Source organism: Mustela lutreola, chromosome 2 (genome assembly GCF_030435805.1).
Source record: "Mustela lutreola isolate mMusLut2 chromosome 2, mMusLut2.pri, whole genome shotgun sequence".
Lineage (NCBI taxonomy): Eukaryota > Metazoa > Chordata > Mammalia > Carnivora > Mustelidae > Mustela > Mustela lutreola.
Window position 1 is genome coordinate 23,867,866 of NC_081291.1, and position 15,168 is coordinate 23,883,033.

The following is a 15,168-nucleotide window of genomic DNA, read 5'->3' on the forward strand; positions in this document are numbered from 1 at the left end:
ACTTTAAAACCACTGTCATGCCCGCAGTGTCCTTTGCCATAAGCCAGTAACTCAGTGCCTCAGAGAAGGGACCTTCCCTGGTATCACTGGCTCACGGGGAGGGTGAAGCTGACCTCTGAAAGTCTCTGCTCCCTGAGTGGCCCCAGTAAGTCACTCACCCAGTGTGGGTGTTAGATTTTATATCTCCACGAAGAGGAGCAAGACCAGACCAGGGCTCTTCCTGAGTGTCCCCAGAAAGTATGGCCAAGAGCAGGAAGGTCGGTTATGAGCCAGTTTTAATTAGTTAGACCTGGTTACAAGTGCATGGGGTGAACTTCCAGAAGCTAGACCCTCTCGGGGCTTACTCTGATGATGTAGTGGAGAATGAAGAGATTGGCACTCCCTGAGATGCCAAGTTCCACAGCCAGCTTTCTGGGGTACTGCCAACCAGTGTGCATTGTTTTACAGGTGTTAGTTTTTGTCTCCCAATAATCATAAGGTCTTAAGGACAAGGAAGGAGATTGAAAGGTTTTGTTGTGCCCACTAATCCATCACGTGGTATCTCTTCCCAGAGACTAGAAAGAGGGAGCAGGTAGATTTGTTACCTGGGCAAGATACTCAACAAGATGTGTTCTCAGAAATCTTTTTTTTTTTTTAACTTCTAGAATTTTCTGGATGAACGAGCCGTGTGTAGCTCATGTGAGCCATGTGTAGCTCTGCAGATATCACTGCCCATGTGGCCAGAAAATTCATGTCTGAGCTATCTGAGGTCAAGCTGAGGAAACAGCTCATAATCAAAACAATAAAAGAGAGATTACTAGTGGACTGTTGGCTTCTCATGCATCCATTCCCTTAGCCAATCCTCAATACACAGGCCTGCCTCTCTCTCTCTGTCTCTCCCCGCCTCACCGCCACACACATTGTTTCACACTGTCGTTTGAGTCATTCTTCATTCACTGTCTTTTACGCTGCTCTATAGCTGTTATCCTGAGAGGTCGCAGAAAGAATTTCAGAACTCACTGTAGTCACCATGTTAGAAATTGGTTTGAATCCCAGCAAGAAGAAGAGTATCTGGTTTTCCATACCAGCGAGCTCAGATCTTCCTCCGTCGGTCTTCTCTCAGTCCTGACAACCTGGAGGAGCCGGACCTGAGAAAGCAGCTTTCCCTTGGACTATCTGATCGAGGCTCTTGTTCTCATAAGGGCCACAGCACCATCATTGGTCTGCTCTGTTCTGGGGAAAAGTTAGGCTTTCCTGGGGATGGCAGCCACACTTCTGTAGGATCTTCTGTAACGAACAGTACCCCACAGAATGTGGGCATTCTCAGCATGGTTTGCCATCGTATGTACTACAGAGATGGTCAAAAAGCAGTCAGATTGCTGACAGTGTAAGGAGTTGCTACTAAAGCTGCAACTACTAAAGGTATGGGCTGCAGTCTACTTGCTGAAATTGTTTATCTTCCGAATCTCTTTGACACTTTGTATCATATATATGTACATATATATATGTATATATGTGTAATGGTATACATATGTGTGTATATGTATGGTGTGTATATATATATGATATGTGTTTGTGTATATATATGTGTGTGTATATATGTATATACACTGTTACATATGTATATACATATATATATCATTATATATATATATATATAGAGAGAGAGAGAGAGAGAGCATAGTAGTTCAGTGAATTAGAGCTTATGTCATTATTGTCTGCATTATCAGTCATCAGTAGATGTCATATCAGGAGAACCAAAATCAGAGGTGAACGGCTTAGAGAAAAATTCCATTTCCTCGGTTCCCTGGGAACTCAGAGAGGAAACAATCAGAAAGATCTCCCTTCTGGGGATTCATCTGTAGGACCTATGAAACAGAGCCAGAGAGGGCTTTGTGGATGAGAACAGGTGCTAGAGAAATTCATAGAGTTGACATCATTAACCCAATATTCCAGGAAGGTAAGACCTCAGGGCCTTTGCACTGGTTATTCCTTCTGTAGAGCTCTCCCTCCCAGTTATCTGTATGGCTCTGTCTCTCACCTCCTTCAGGTCTTTGCTTAAAAGTCCGTTTCTCACTGAAGCCTTTCCTGACTACCCTACTTAAAAGGGAAATTCTTTCTCCTTTATTTCCTATCTCTGGCTTGGCTCTTTTCCTTCACAGCTCCCATCACTAACTGATACGCTATGTATTTTAATCTTATTTGTGTATCTCTTCCCACCACTAGAAGACAAATACCATGAGGGTGGTGATTTTGTTGTGTTCACGGCTGTAGTCTCAGGGCCTAGAACAGCATCCAGCATACATTTGATGCTGGGAGGGAAGGCGGGAAAGGGAGCAGGCAGGGAGAAAGGGAAGAAAGGATGGACAGAGGCAGGCAGGGATTTCTGCGTAGATTACCCTGGGGACTCATCACTGTCCCACTTAACCCTCTCACGGAGTCCATGGGTTAGGCTCTATAATCCCCAACTTCTGACTAATCGAACTGAAAGAGTTGAAATGACACCCCCAAAATCATTCAGCCAGTGGGTGTTGGAGCCAGGAAATGACACTTGGCTCCCATATGATGATATTCTGTCCAATGTGTTCCCTCCTTCCTATAAAATCAGGCAGGAGTGTGCAATCTTAGGTCTGGTGTTTTGCTATTTATGTTATACATTTGTATTTGAGGAGGAAATTGGCATACCGTGGGCCATTTGGGAAACCCTGACTCCCTCCAACAGGCTGTACGCACCATCCAAGTTCCCGCAGTCATTACTCAGAAGTGTGCGTCTGCCGATGAACCTTCAAAGTGATTTCAGGTGAAGCTATAATGAAAGAAAGTGATTCCACAGAGTTAGAGTGGTCTAGAATGTTCTGTTAAAAACTCCCCAATTCCCTTCAAACCCCAGTGGTCCCAGCTACCTTTGTGGACCCATGGCTCATTTTTACTTAGGATCCTGTAACAACTAGCAATGTTTCCTGGTCAAAACCAGTTGAGTCTTGGCAATTTCCTATCGTTCAACCTATCGTTTTGCCCTCACAACCACCCAGCAGTTAGGGACTTTGATTATTCCTGTTTTGCACATGAAGAAACTTGCACATGTGGAAAAACAAAGTAACCTGCTGACCTCACGCCTGAGTTAAGAGGCCCAGCCCAGCTCCCTGCACGGGCTGGGCGGGGCTCCAGCATCAGTGTTTGCACCATCATACTAAGCTCGTCTCCTGGACTCGCTGGTGTATTGTGCATTCACAGAGTTCAGCCTTTCCTGGGTTACTCCGCCTGGGAAGGCTCCAGGTGGTGGGCGAGGGAGATGGAAGCGGGGAGAGAGTTCCGCGTCCTTTCCTTTGTTTGGAGTCCCGCCTGCAGAGCCGGATCTCTTTGGGGTTGATGCCTACTCATCACCGCTCTCGGCGGCCAGTCCCTCAAACACTTGAAGCACAAGAGAAGATAAGGGCTGTCGGTGACCCATGCAGGTGGTCCTTACTCATTAACCCTTTCTCCTTGATCTCCAGGCCTGCATGACTTAGAACACCCTGACGTGTCCTTGGCAGATGAATGGTAAGCACGAAACCACCCTTCATCAGCACGGGTGTTGCTTGCCGTCTTTGATTTCGAGTCCTCTGTACCCCCTTCCAAACCCTCCTGGCTCAAAGGCAAAGGAAGGTGATGTAGCAAATCCTCCTGTGTTCTTGTTTTGGCCCCTGTCATGGCCTTAGGTCCTACTGCAACACTGACCTACACCCGGAGCACCGTCATCTGTCTCAATTAGAAGCTATTAAGCTCTACCTCAAAGGCAAAGAACCTCTGCTCCAATGTGAGTGTGCTTTTAACACGTCCTGTCTGGGTATGCAGCCGTAGTAGGAGGGCGGTGCTCAAAACCACACTTCCCCTCAGCTTTATCAGCCCCATCAGAGCCACCCAAATGTCCGCTTCCTGTAGGAACAGGAGGAAGAGCGAGGGCTCCTGAAAGTTACACAGAACCCCCAATCCTAGTCCAACCCTTCGCATTGGATTTGTCCCTCTACTGGACCATTTTAGTCGAGCACCTGAGTAGCATAGAAATGTTATCACTGGGAAGGAACTGTGAATATGTACTCCGTTATTTTACAAATGAGAGATGAGGGCAGGAAATAGGACTCCTCTCGGGCCATACTCTAGGTCTGGTTCTCTCTGGAGCGGGATCACCACGTTGAGGTGTTGCCTCCCAAGGCATATAGGCTGCTGCCTGTGCTCCTACCAAAGGCCCTTGAGGGCACTCACTGAGTCAGGAATGGCCTGTGGCTGGTGCAGAGGGGTCAGGGAGAGAGCAGCCATCCTGACACTCATCGAGTGCGCGAGCAGCCCCTGGACGGGCAGATGACTTCCAGCAGCTAGTCTGGTCAAGGAGAGATTGGCCATCAGTGAGCCCAGCAGCTGTTCTTACCCCTACCCAGTACCACTTCCTTAGTGATGGGTGCAGTCCTTTATGGGTATTACCTCACAGAATCCCCACAGCAGCCCTGTGAGAGATGCAGGGAGGTTCATCTAGCTTCTAAACTACAGCTCTGTGGAATGGATTGACTTTTTGGCACAGGCTCCAGAAGAGAAAAGATCAGATGAACATCACATAAGCCTCATTTTTCATTTTCTTAGACTGTCTGAATGGCATATTTAAAAAACAAAGGTACAGGGGTGCCTGGGTGGCTCAGTCTGTTAAGCATCTGCCTTAAGCTCAGGTCATGATCCCAGGGTGCTGGGCTCGAGCCCTGTGTCAGGCTCCCTGCTCAGCGGGAAGCCTGCTTCTCCCTCTCCCTCTGCTGCTCCCCCTGCTAGTGCTTGCCCTCTCTCTCTCCTTCTCTGTCAGATAAATAAATAAAATCTTTTTTAAAACGTTTAATAAAAAATAAAAAATAAATAGAAAACAAAGGTATAGAGATAATATTAAAATTTTGCCTTTACCATTCAGCTTTATGAAATCTTAATATTTTGCCCTATTTCCTTTGGGTACTTTTATTTTTTTATTTTTTTGATATAATTTTTTATTTTTTATAAACATATATTTTTATCCCCAGGGGTACAGGTCTGTGAATCACCAGGTTTACACACTTCACAGCACTCACCAAAGTCCTTTGGGTACTTTTAAAGGAATGAAACATTACAGATAATATTAAAGCCCCCGAGTACAGTTCCATTTGCCTCCCAAAGAGAATCACCCCCACCCGGAACTGGTCTCTTACCTCCCACGGATCTATACTGTTACTTTCTCTCTATAGCTATCTCTAAACAGGATGTACCATTATTTTCATTATTTTGCATATTAACATTTATATATGGTATACTATTTGTATTACCTATGGTATAATATATGTATTGCTCTACAAGTTGTGTTTCACACATGGCATTTTGAGATTTATGTGCTGCTCATTTACCTCTGATGCATTTATTTGGATTACTCTCCTGTATCCCACTACAAAACACTATTTCAGTCTATCCATTGTCTTTCTGATGATGAGTTGTTTTCAGTGTTTGCTTTTACAGCAAAATGCCACTTCCTGTGGGACACCAGCCGAACGGAGGAAGTGATAATTAGTTGGCCCCTGGTCTGGACTCCTGATACCTCCCAGACTCCTTAGCATCGCCAGCAAGAGTCCTTTTGGATAGGGTCAGATACCCCACTTTAGATTGGGGTGGGGAAAAACCACAAAAACAAAACGTTTTATTTATTAGAGAGAGAGAGTGAGCAAGAGAGCACAAGCCAGGGAGAGAGGGAGAGGGAGAAGCAGGCTCCTCGCTGAGCAGGGAGCCCGATGCGGGGCTCGACCCCAGGACCGTGGGATCATGACCTGAGTTGAAGGCAGACATTCCGCTGAGTGAGCCACCCAGGTGTCCCAACAAGAACCTTCTAAATGGAAGGAATCACAAAATAGGAGTGTTTCATTATCACATCCCTTCCTCTTCTGACAAATGATGGGAGCAGGGCCCTGGAAGAACTGCAGATTATGACAGAGGACAGAAATGGAGACAAACAGAGCGAATTTCTAAGGCAAGCTAGTCTGCGGCGCGAACTACTGCGTCGATGAGACTATCCATTTACCGTCATCTCCCTCGAACGCTTTGGGGGCCCCTGTGGTGCTGGCCTATCAGGTGTCAGAACTGTTCCGTATTTTCAGCTGGTGGGAGGTAAATGCATTAAGTGGGAGAAAGCCGCCTGCAGTTCCTATGAAGTGAGCGAGGCGAGCCCCTCGTGTGCCCCCCGCGGGGACCCCAGCCACAGCCATCTTCTCAAGTCTGCCCCTCCCAACAGGTGATAAAGAATTGATACAAGAGGTCCTGTTCGATGCCGTGGTGAGCGCTCCCATTGAAGCCTATTGGACCAGTCTCGCCCTCAACAAATCTGAGTAAGTGTTTGCACGTGTCCCCCTTTCATGGTCATTTCCCCACAAGCCGTCCGAAATATGGTTATGGTTTAAAGAACTAAACTGTTTTAGGAACTTGGTGTTAAAGTGCTTTAATTTTCCCCAAAGCTCCAAACCACAAGAGCTCCAGCAGATTAGCGGCTCGGGCTTGGGTGGCAAGCTCCTGGGTTTGACATATAATTTGAGTTTTAGCGTTACATGAAATTTGGTGTGCTGAGGTGGGGGGGTGCTTCCCAGGGAGCAGGAGGCAGAAGGAGCACTTAGCTTCTTGCCTGCCGTGGCTCCTGCTGCTTCACAGTCTGGAGGGAACTTGGGATTGGGGTCAGGCTGGGTTGTAAGAAGGATGGGAAAGTAGGATCTCTGATTCATGAGGGTGTCAAGATATAACCCTGTGGTTTTAGTGTTGAAGCGGAGGATGCGGGGAGAGGGGGCTGGGCAATGGTCATTGTTATCAAAGGCTTTTGGCTCCATTCCTTTCTTCACTTTCCCTTTTGTCAATTCTCTTCTATCGTATCTATCATTCATTCTGTTCTCATTCATTCATTCATGTTCATCCATTCATTCATTCACTCACTCATCAGAGACTGATTGAGTGTCTGTTTGCAAGCCAGGCACTGGACTAGATGTTGGTGAAATGGAGCTAATGCAATCAAACATAGTCCTTGCCATCGTGGTGTCTGTGGTGTGTAGTATGCCAGATTATTAAGAATTGTGATAACTACCTTGAAAGAAGTATAGGAACATATAGAGTATGACAAGGCCTAGAGTGGAGATGAAAGACAAAAAGGTTTTTCTGGGCCGAAACCAGTTCAAGGGTTGGGGAGCATTCTAAGGAAAATGGAGCAGCATGTGCAAAGGTCCTGAGGTACAATAGTATTTGACACATTTGAGGAATTTAAAGAAGGCCAACGGAACTAAAATATAGAAGGTAAACTGGAAGATGTAGGGAGATGAGGTCGTAGAGGGGCCAGATGTCTCAGGCCCTCGGGAGTCAGGTGAGGGATTCTGGATTCTATGCTATGAGTTTTGTAAAGTCATTGAATGGTTTTAAGAAAGACGTTTTAAGATTTTAAGAAGGATATGATCATTATTGCATCATTAAAGAATATCCCTCTATTGCTATGCGAAGAATAGAGTTTAGTGGTGTAAGAACAGTAATAAAATCTCCTAGAGCATTTCAAGGGATTTTCCACTTGGACCAAGGCAGGGGCACAAAGAGGAAAGATCTTCTTGTGGCATGCTTCAGAAATGAGACCCCCCACCCTGGCCCCCCCAACCCCGATTTGATGATGGTTCCATTTCCTAGGACAGGAGACAATGAAAGAAGACTAGGTTTGGGATATTCAGGCATGTCCAGAGCTCTCTTCTAGACATTGCAAGCTCAAACCTCCCAAGTGGAGATGTAAGACAGGCAGTTTACTCCGGGAGTCTGAAACCCCAAAGAGAGATTACCATTCTTATTATACTCGGAGGTGTCCTTGGACTGCTTACCTATGTGGTTCTTATTCCCTGGGTAGGTTGGGGAAGAATCAGAATCTTTCCTGCAATTGCATTCTCTGGTGGATGTGGAAATGTTTCTTTTAAGCTCTCATGAAACTAAGAATCCTGTGCAAAGATTGCTGATTCACTCCTAACACATGCTAAAGATTTCCAAAATGGTAGCTTACTTTGTAGTCCACATCTGTAACTGATTGGACAGCCTGGCTTTCCAATTTGGGTAGGCTGCAAACAGAAACAAATGCATAGTGTTGGTTTTTATTCACCCCTTAAACACTAAAAGGTAGTATTGGCCACTTTGACTCCCATCAAAGATCAAGAAACCAAATTATCTTATATTAAAGATGACATGGATAGTGCTTCGAGTGAAATTGCTACTAGCATTTAGGGAAGGGAGGCAAAGTCAAGAAACAGTATTCTCTCCATACTTTCATCGTAGAATGAAATTTTGTATGTATGGACAAGGACCATTTGCTTTTTTGTGAAAAAGCAAAAAAGTGGCGGGCATTGTGAACATCCTGAACTTGCTCAAACATACAGTTTGCCTTGAAAGTGGAAGAAAATATCTTCCACTTTTTTTTTTAATTTTAAAATAAGTTTTCTTTGAGAAGGCCATTCTTAGGGGTCCTGTGCATGGTATCCTACAGGGCCATTTGAAGAAACCATATTTTTACTCATCTTTTTGGGGGTGGTGGTAAGACTAAGTCTATGCTCTGGTAGAAGGTATAAGATGGTGACCTGAAATGGTGTAGAATTCAGGTCCTAGACATTTCTAGGCTGTAGAACCTGCAGACTGGATTCCGTGGCTAAGTTGCTATGGTCACTAATGACGGGTTCCACTAATAAGATTCGATTTATTCGGTCAATGCAAAAAGCTTCCTCTAAACATTTTCATCCTCTCCTTTAAGTTTTTCCCATTCCAGCCTACTGTCCTGAGGTTGCACCCAGAACCCTCAGATAGTGTGTTTATTTAGTCTGGGCATGCATTCTCTCATGGTGCTTTGGTGTTCTTGGGTTTTTGTTGTTGTTGTTGTTTAAGATTTTACTTATTTATTTGACAGAGATCACAAGTAGGCAAAGAGGCAGGCAGAGGGAGAGAGGGAGAAGCAGACTCCCTGCTGAGCAGAGAGCCCGATGCAGGGCTCGATCCCAGAACCCCAGGGTCATGACCTGAGCCGAAGGCAGAGGCTTTAACCCCCTGAGCCACCCAGACGCCCCAAAGGAGCTCTTAGTTTTTGTGTAAGAATTACCACAGAACTTCTGTGGGGGGTGAGTTTGCCTTCTGTCCTTGGTGCATGTGCACATCTGTGTGGGTGTGTTTCTATAATTTCTTTTAAAAGTTCAGGTTTCAAAACTGCTATTTCATCCAACATTCCATGAGTCTTAAAATGCAAAAGCCATTATCTGCGCACTGTCTGGAAGCATGCCCTCTCCCCCAGCCCGTTGTCTGCTGCTGTGTTTCAGAAATTCTGACAAGGGCGTGGAGGTGGCCTTCCTCGGCACTCGGACCGGCCTCTCGAGGATCAACCTGTTCGTCGGGGCTGAGCAGCTCACCAATCAGTAAGTAGGAAGGCTCCTCCGCAGGGGCCCCGGGAGCCGCTGAAATGGGAAATTCAAAGGGATGCTTGTGTTTCTGGATTCCACTGTAGAAATAAAATTCAGGCCGCCCCGGGCCTGCTGACATTGTTCCCCCTCTGTTCTACCACGGGGGCCCGAGTGTGTGTGTTCACCTGCCTGTTGGCCTTTCCACAACCCTTTGTTCTACACGCTCGCTGGCTTCTGTCCACCGTCCTGGAGTCCTCTCCCGCGCTGGTGAGTCATTGCAGGATCTGGCGATGGTGGGGCGGCTGGGGCAGCAGCCAGGAGGAGGACTCCTGACGAACGGCTCCAGGGCATTCAGCTGCTTCGCGGTTCTGCGGAGGCATTCCTGCCTGTCCAAGAATCAGGATTTCAAGTCTGTTGTTTATTTGTTTGTGTATATGCTTTCATAAACCTCGGAGCCTCTGCGTGGGCCTGAGGGCCGCGGAGCCCCACACCCGGGAGTGGGCAGTCTGGTGGGACAGCGTTTCCTTGTGCTTCCAAAGAGACCCAGATGGACAGCGGGCTGGGCTTCCCCGAGTCCAGGACCCAGATGCCCTTGGAAACCACTGCTCAGCCTCTGTGTCTACATTGAACATCAGGGTCTTACCACTTCAAACTGGTGTTGGAGCGGAGCAGGAGGGAGCTTGGGAAGTCTTTTCTGACCCTATTAATGTTTCTCAGTTTCTTTGTGTTGTTTTGTTTCTCTGAAATAAGAGGCAGTTTTAGGCTAGGGACAAATCTAGTCCAAAATTCAGAAAGTTTGCCAAGTATGGATGGGAGGGTTCAGACATCGCCATAGGACCTCACACACCCTGACCTAGGGATACCTGGGGGTGAATAATGAAGCCACAGGCCAGCCACCGATCTTAAAGGGGCTGGCCCCATGGACACCTGAGCAGGAGGTGCTCCTGCCCCTGCAAGGCCTGTTCAGCAGTGCTCTTAGCCGAGACCCCGATTGCAACCACATGAGATTATAAACCAAGTCTGGTAAACAATGTATCAGTAGATCTGGAGATGGCTTGTGACCTGGCTTTCAATTCCTGCTCTTTCTTAGCATCTCAGATTTGTCATTTAGGAGGTTGGCTGCAGTCGTGACTCAATTTTTTCCAAGCCCTCTCTAGCCCTTTAGCTCTGCCCAATTGTTTTTCCAGAGGGCAAGTTCTTAGAAGGACTAGAAGTGTCGAGACACACATCACCTTCTCCTTTTGGGACCTAGAGAGACAGAAGGAAACACAGAAACTGACTTTCTCATGCTCAGGAGAAAGGCTGTTGTTTGTCTTGAGATTAAAAACAGACAAACCAGAAGAACCACCATCACAACAAAACAGAACACCTTGCTGGTCTGACCTGTAGATCACACTCAGGACTGTTGGTGGAGAGCACCTGGCTCGACCCACTGGTTTGCCCCTAAGAAATGGCAGTAGTGATCTCCCTGGGTTCTTGTGAGCATCAAAAAAACTATAGACGTAGAGCCATGTTGAGAAGCTAAAAATACCTGCAGGTACAGGTTAACTCTGCTCCCTGTGACATTACTACTATGACCCAGAGTGAGTAGTCATTGGATATCTGGATGGATGAGATCATTTTCCGTCTTCAAGAAACTGATACCATTGGTTCATATGCAGGCATCTTGTGGCATATTGTGCCTCTCTGTGTCCATATATATTTATAATAGAGGCACAATGGAATCCAGTTCTGTTGTCTTAGGGTCTCGTACCTATCTACCCCATTCAAGTAAATGGCATTTTTTTTAAAATTTAGATTTATTTATTTGAGAGAGAGAGAGAGAGAGCCAGCATGGGGGAGGGGAGAGTGGGGCAGTGGGAGAGGGAGAGAGAATCGCAAGGGGACTCCCCACTGAGCGCAGAGCCCGACGCGGGGCTTGATCTCACAACCCTGAGCCAAAATCAAGAGTTGGACCCTTAACCAACTGTGCCACCCCAGTGGCAAATGGCATTCATGAAGACCCAACCAGAGCTCCTGAGCTCTGAGAATCCCGTATACTTGTGGGAGCCATTTTCAGTTCTAGCCTGTGTTCCGTAACTCTGATAGAATCGTGGTAAGTGTATTTTTTCTTCCCAACTTCTACATGAGGAAATGGGACTCAGAGACTCAACCTGTCTCACACACCACCACAAGAACCCCTAGTATCCAGAAGTAGGCTTTTCTCCTCCCCAGAGGAATCACTGCTTGGTACTTGTCAGGAACCCGCAAGGTTTCCTGGCAACCAGACCCTCTGCTGTTAACACCAAAGCCAATGGAGATGGAGCAATGCAGACTCCCGCTGGCCTCCCTGGGTGCAAGCAGGGGCTGGTCGTGGGCAGCAAGCACTGGGCCCTCATTATGCAGTGTTCTAAGCCTATCACCTCCTGTCCTCAAATGTGCCCATCAGTCTAAGCTATTTTCCCACCTTCCGGGCCTGGAAAAGGGCTCCGTGTAGCACCGTTAACTGCTGAATGAGAAGCGTGTCTTCCTCCCCGCGGTTGTATGTATCCCGTCATTGAACAGGACCATCGCAAGTGAAAATGCATGGTGCGGTGTGGGAGGCGGCTGTCCCTTCTTCCCGGGGCTGGGCAGTAGAATCTCCTTCACACACCTGTCCAAGTCAGGTTTAGGAAGAATCTCATGTGTAAAGAAAAAAAAAAAATGCAAAAGCTTACATTTCAGGGTTTGTGAGTCTTATGGCTTTTAGGATCAGAAAGCATTACCACTGAATGGATCCATGCCAGGGGGAGCTGGTCTATAACCTCAGTCCTGGGACTTCCCATGCCCCACAGTCAGAATAATTCAGGTCTGTGCACCATCTCAGCCCCGCTCACGACTCCACAAATGGTCTTCTGAATGACAGCAGAGAACCTTTACATGGGAACATGGCCATCCGGACGAGGAAATTTGAAAGAATTGAGAAATCCTGTTTAGAAAAGATGTCGCGGACCACTTTGAATACTTGAGGAGATCGTATCAGAATATGAGATTTGGGGCGCCTGGGTGGCTCAGTGGGCTAAGCCGCTGCCTTCGGCCCAGGTCATGATCTCAGGGTCCTGGGATTGAGTCCCGCATCGGGCTCTCTGCTCAGCAGGGAGCCTGCTTCCTCCTCTCCTCTCTCTGCCTGCCTCTTTGCTACTTGTGATCTCTCTCTGTCAAATAAATAAATAAATAATCTTAAAAAAAAAAAAAAAGAATATGAGATTTGACTTATCATGTGATCATTAAGCATACGATGAGTGTCTGATGAGTGCCAGGCCCTGGCAATGTCAAGAAAAATAAGGTCTCTATCCTTAGAGAGGAATTAGGACATTGTAGTGCAAGTTAAAACAAGGCATATGTCCATGCTAAGAACTTTAAGGGTGGCCTCCAATGGTATGGGTTTCTTCTGGGAGTGAGCTTTGCATTTTAGGAAAAGATCAAGGGACCACTCTTTGGCCATACCCTAAAACTACAGAAAGTTTTCCTGAATCAGAAGCCAATTCAAGTAGTTTCCAAGAACCAAATAATTGTAACTTAGCATATAAATTCAGCCATGCTGTAACAATGTAGAATAGTTGAGTATTTGTCTCCCTTGTCTGTGGGATCCAACTCCGCACTGCGAAATGCTAGATAGAAAGTAGTGCCATTTCTGATTTCATGAGTGGTCTCTTCCCTGCACACACACTGTCCCCTGATTGTTCTCCCTTCCTGCAAGCCCTCTGCGGACTGTGAGATAGCCAGGCAGACCTTCCTCCCCTGAGTCCTACGGTATGTGTGTCTGGAGAGTAGGTCAGGGAGGAAGGAAGAGGGCAAGGATCTCTACATGGCCAACTCCTACCTCTGTTACACTTTTTCTAAGAAAAGTAAAAAATCTACTTAAGAGGTTGCTCTTCCCAAGGATATGTGATCACGTGTGAATTTTAAGGCAAGACAGAGCTTTCTGAATTCCTTTATCTTTGGATATGATTTCTGGAGGCTTTGATTGTTTGCTTGTTTTAGATGCTAAGATCGTCCATTCACTAGATATACTAGGAAAAATCATTTCCCCCGCTGGCAGTCTGATTGCTGGAGTTCTACAAGGCATTTGGGTAATTTGGGGTGCATGGTGTAAGGTTCCCTCTGCACTGGGAAAGGCAGGCTGGGGTTCTGGAAGCCTACACCATTTTTACCCAAAAAAAGGTGACTGGGACGCGTTGGCATCTGGCTTTTCCTTGTTGAGTGATGCCAGGATCCTCACCCCAACTCCTCCTCCTCCTCCTCCCCTTCCCTTCCCTTTCCTCTCTTCCAGTTTTATTGAGAAATAATTGGCAAACACAACTGTAAAACCTTCAGATGTACAGCATGATGGTTTGGGTTATGTATATGGTAAAATGATCACCCCAGTAGGTTGATTTAACATATCTCATGAAGATAAATTAACAAACAGGAGAAAAATCCCCCTGTGACGAGAACTCTTAGGATTTCGTCTCTTCACACCTTGACTGTGGGTCCTGCTGCCGTGTTAGCTGTAGTCTCCTTGTGTCATGAGAGCCTTAAGGACCCACCTGCATTATCCCTGGACGTTTGGACCTTCTCACCACCATCCTCTAATTCCCCTTGCCCCCACTGCCAGCCTCTGGTGACCACAACTCTGATCTCTTTTTCTGAGTTTGGGGGGGGGGGGTATTGTTTGTTTGTTTGTTTGTGTTTCTTTGTGTTCCATTTCCACGTATAAGTGAGCTCATACAGGATTTGTCTTTGTGTGTCTGATTATTTCACGTCATACTTTCAAGTTCCATCCGTGTTGTTGCACATGGTAGAACTCTATCATTTTTTATGGCTGAGTAATATTCCATTGAGTGTATTTGTACCACCATTTCTCTTTCCATTCATCCATCAATGGACACTTAGACTGTTTCCCTATCTTGGCTGTTGTAAATTATGCTGCAGTAAGCAGCAAATATCATTTTGAGTAAGTGTTCTTGTTTCCTTTGCACATATTCCCAGCAACAGAATGGCTGGGTCCGACGGTAGTCTTATTTTTAAGTTTTTGAGGATCCTCCATACTATTCTCCACAGTAGCTGCTCCAGTTTCCATTCCCACCAACAGTGCACAAGGGTTCCCTTTTCTCTTGCCTTTGCCAACACTTGCTATCCCTTATTTTTTGATGACAGTGTCCGAACCGGTGGGAGGTGATATCTCACTGTGCTTTTGATTTACATTTCCCTAATGACCAGTGGTGTTGAGCATCTTTTTGTGTATCTGTTGGCCACTGGTATGTCTTTTGGGGAAAATTGTTTATGCAGGTACATTGCTCATCTTTAAATTGGGTTATCTGTGGCTTTCTGATGTGTTCTTATTCCTTTCCATTTCAAGGGACTTCCTGAAAGCTGGAGACAAGGAGAACATTTTTAATGCAGACCATTTCCCTCTCTGGTACCGAAGAGCTGCTGAGCAAATTCCTGGGAGTTTCGTCTACTCCATCCCATTCAGCACAGGTGGGTGTCCTTGTTGGAGGTGGGGGTGTCTGTCTGTCTGGTCCTGCTGACCCAGGCATTGCATGCAGGGTGTAGGGGAGCTGTCTGAATGCTGGAGCGAGGCAAGTTCTGTCTTGACAGTGAATGCTGAATATTGGCCAAGCAGTGAACCATCGACCTGTCCCATAAGTATAACGACCCCAAGTAAAATGGAGCTTTTGCTTAACTAGAGTGTGCAAAAACTGTTTCAGGAAGTAGGACGGGTATTTTTTTACTGTGTGGAATTGGAGTACAGACATCTCAGTAGATT

The 15,168-nt window shown here is 46.4% G+C and overlaps 1 protein-coding gene across 1 annotated transcript in view; it reads left to right on the forward strand.

Annotated features, from left to right (window-relative positions):
• CACNA2D3 (calcium voltage-gated channel auxiliary subunit alpha2delta 3) overlaps nucleotides 1–15,168 on the forward strand; it is an 867,979-nt gene that overhangs the window by 681,058 nt on the left and 171,753 nt on the right. The window contains exons 22-26 of the mRNA XM_059161213.1: nucleotides 3,474–3,519; nucleotides 3,678–3,775; nucleotides 6,245–6,338; nucleotides 9,318–9,413; nucleotides 14,758–14,879. Coding sequence (XP_059017196.1) covers nucleotides 3,474–3,519; nucleotides 3,678–3,775; nucleotides 6,245–6,338; nucleotides 9,318–9,413; nucleotides 14,758–14,879 — 456 coding nt within the window. The remainder of the gene's footprint in view (nucleotides 1–3,473; nucleotides 3,520–3,677; nucleotides 3,776–6,244; nucleotides 6,339–9,317; nucleotides 9,414–14,757; nucleotides 14,880–15,168) is intronic.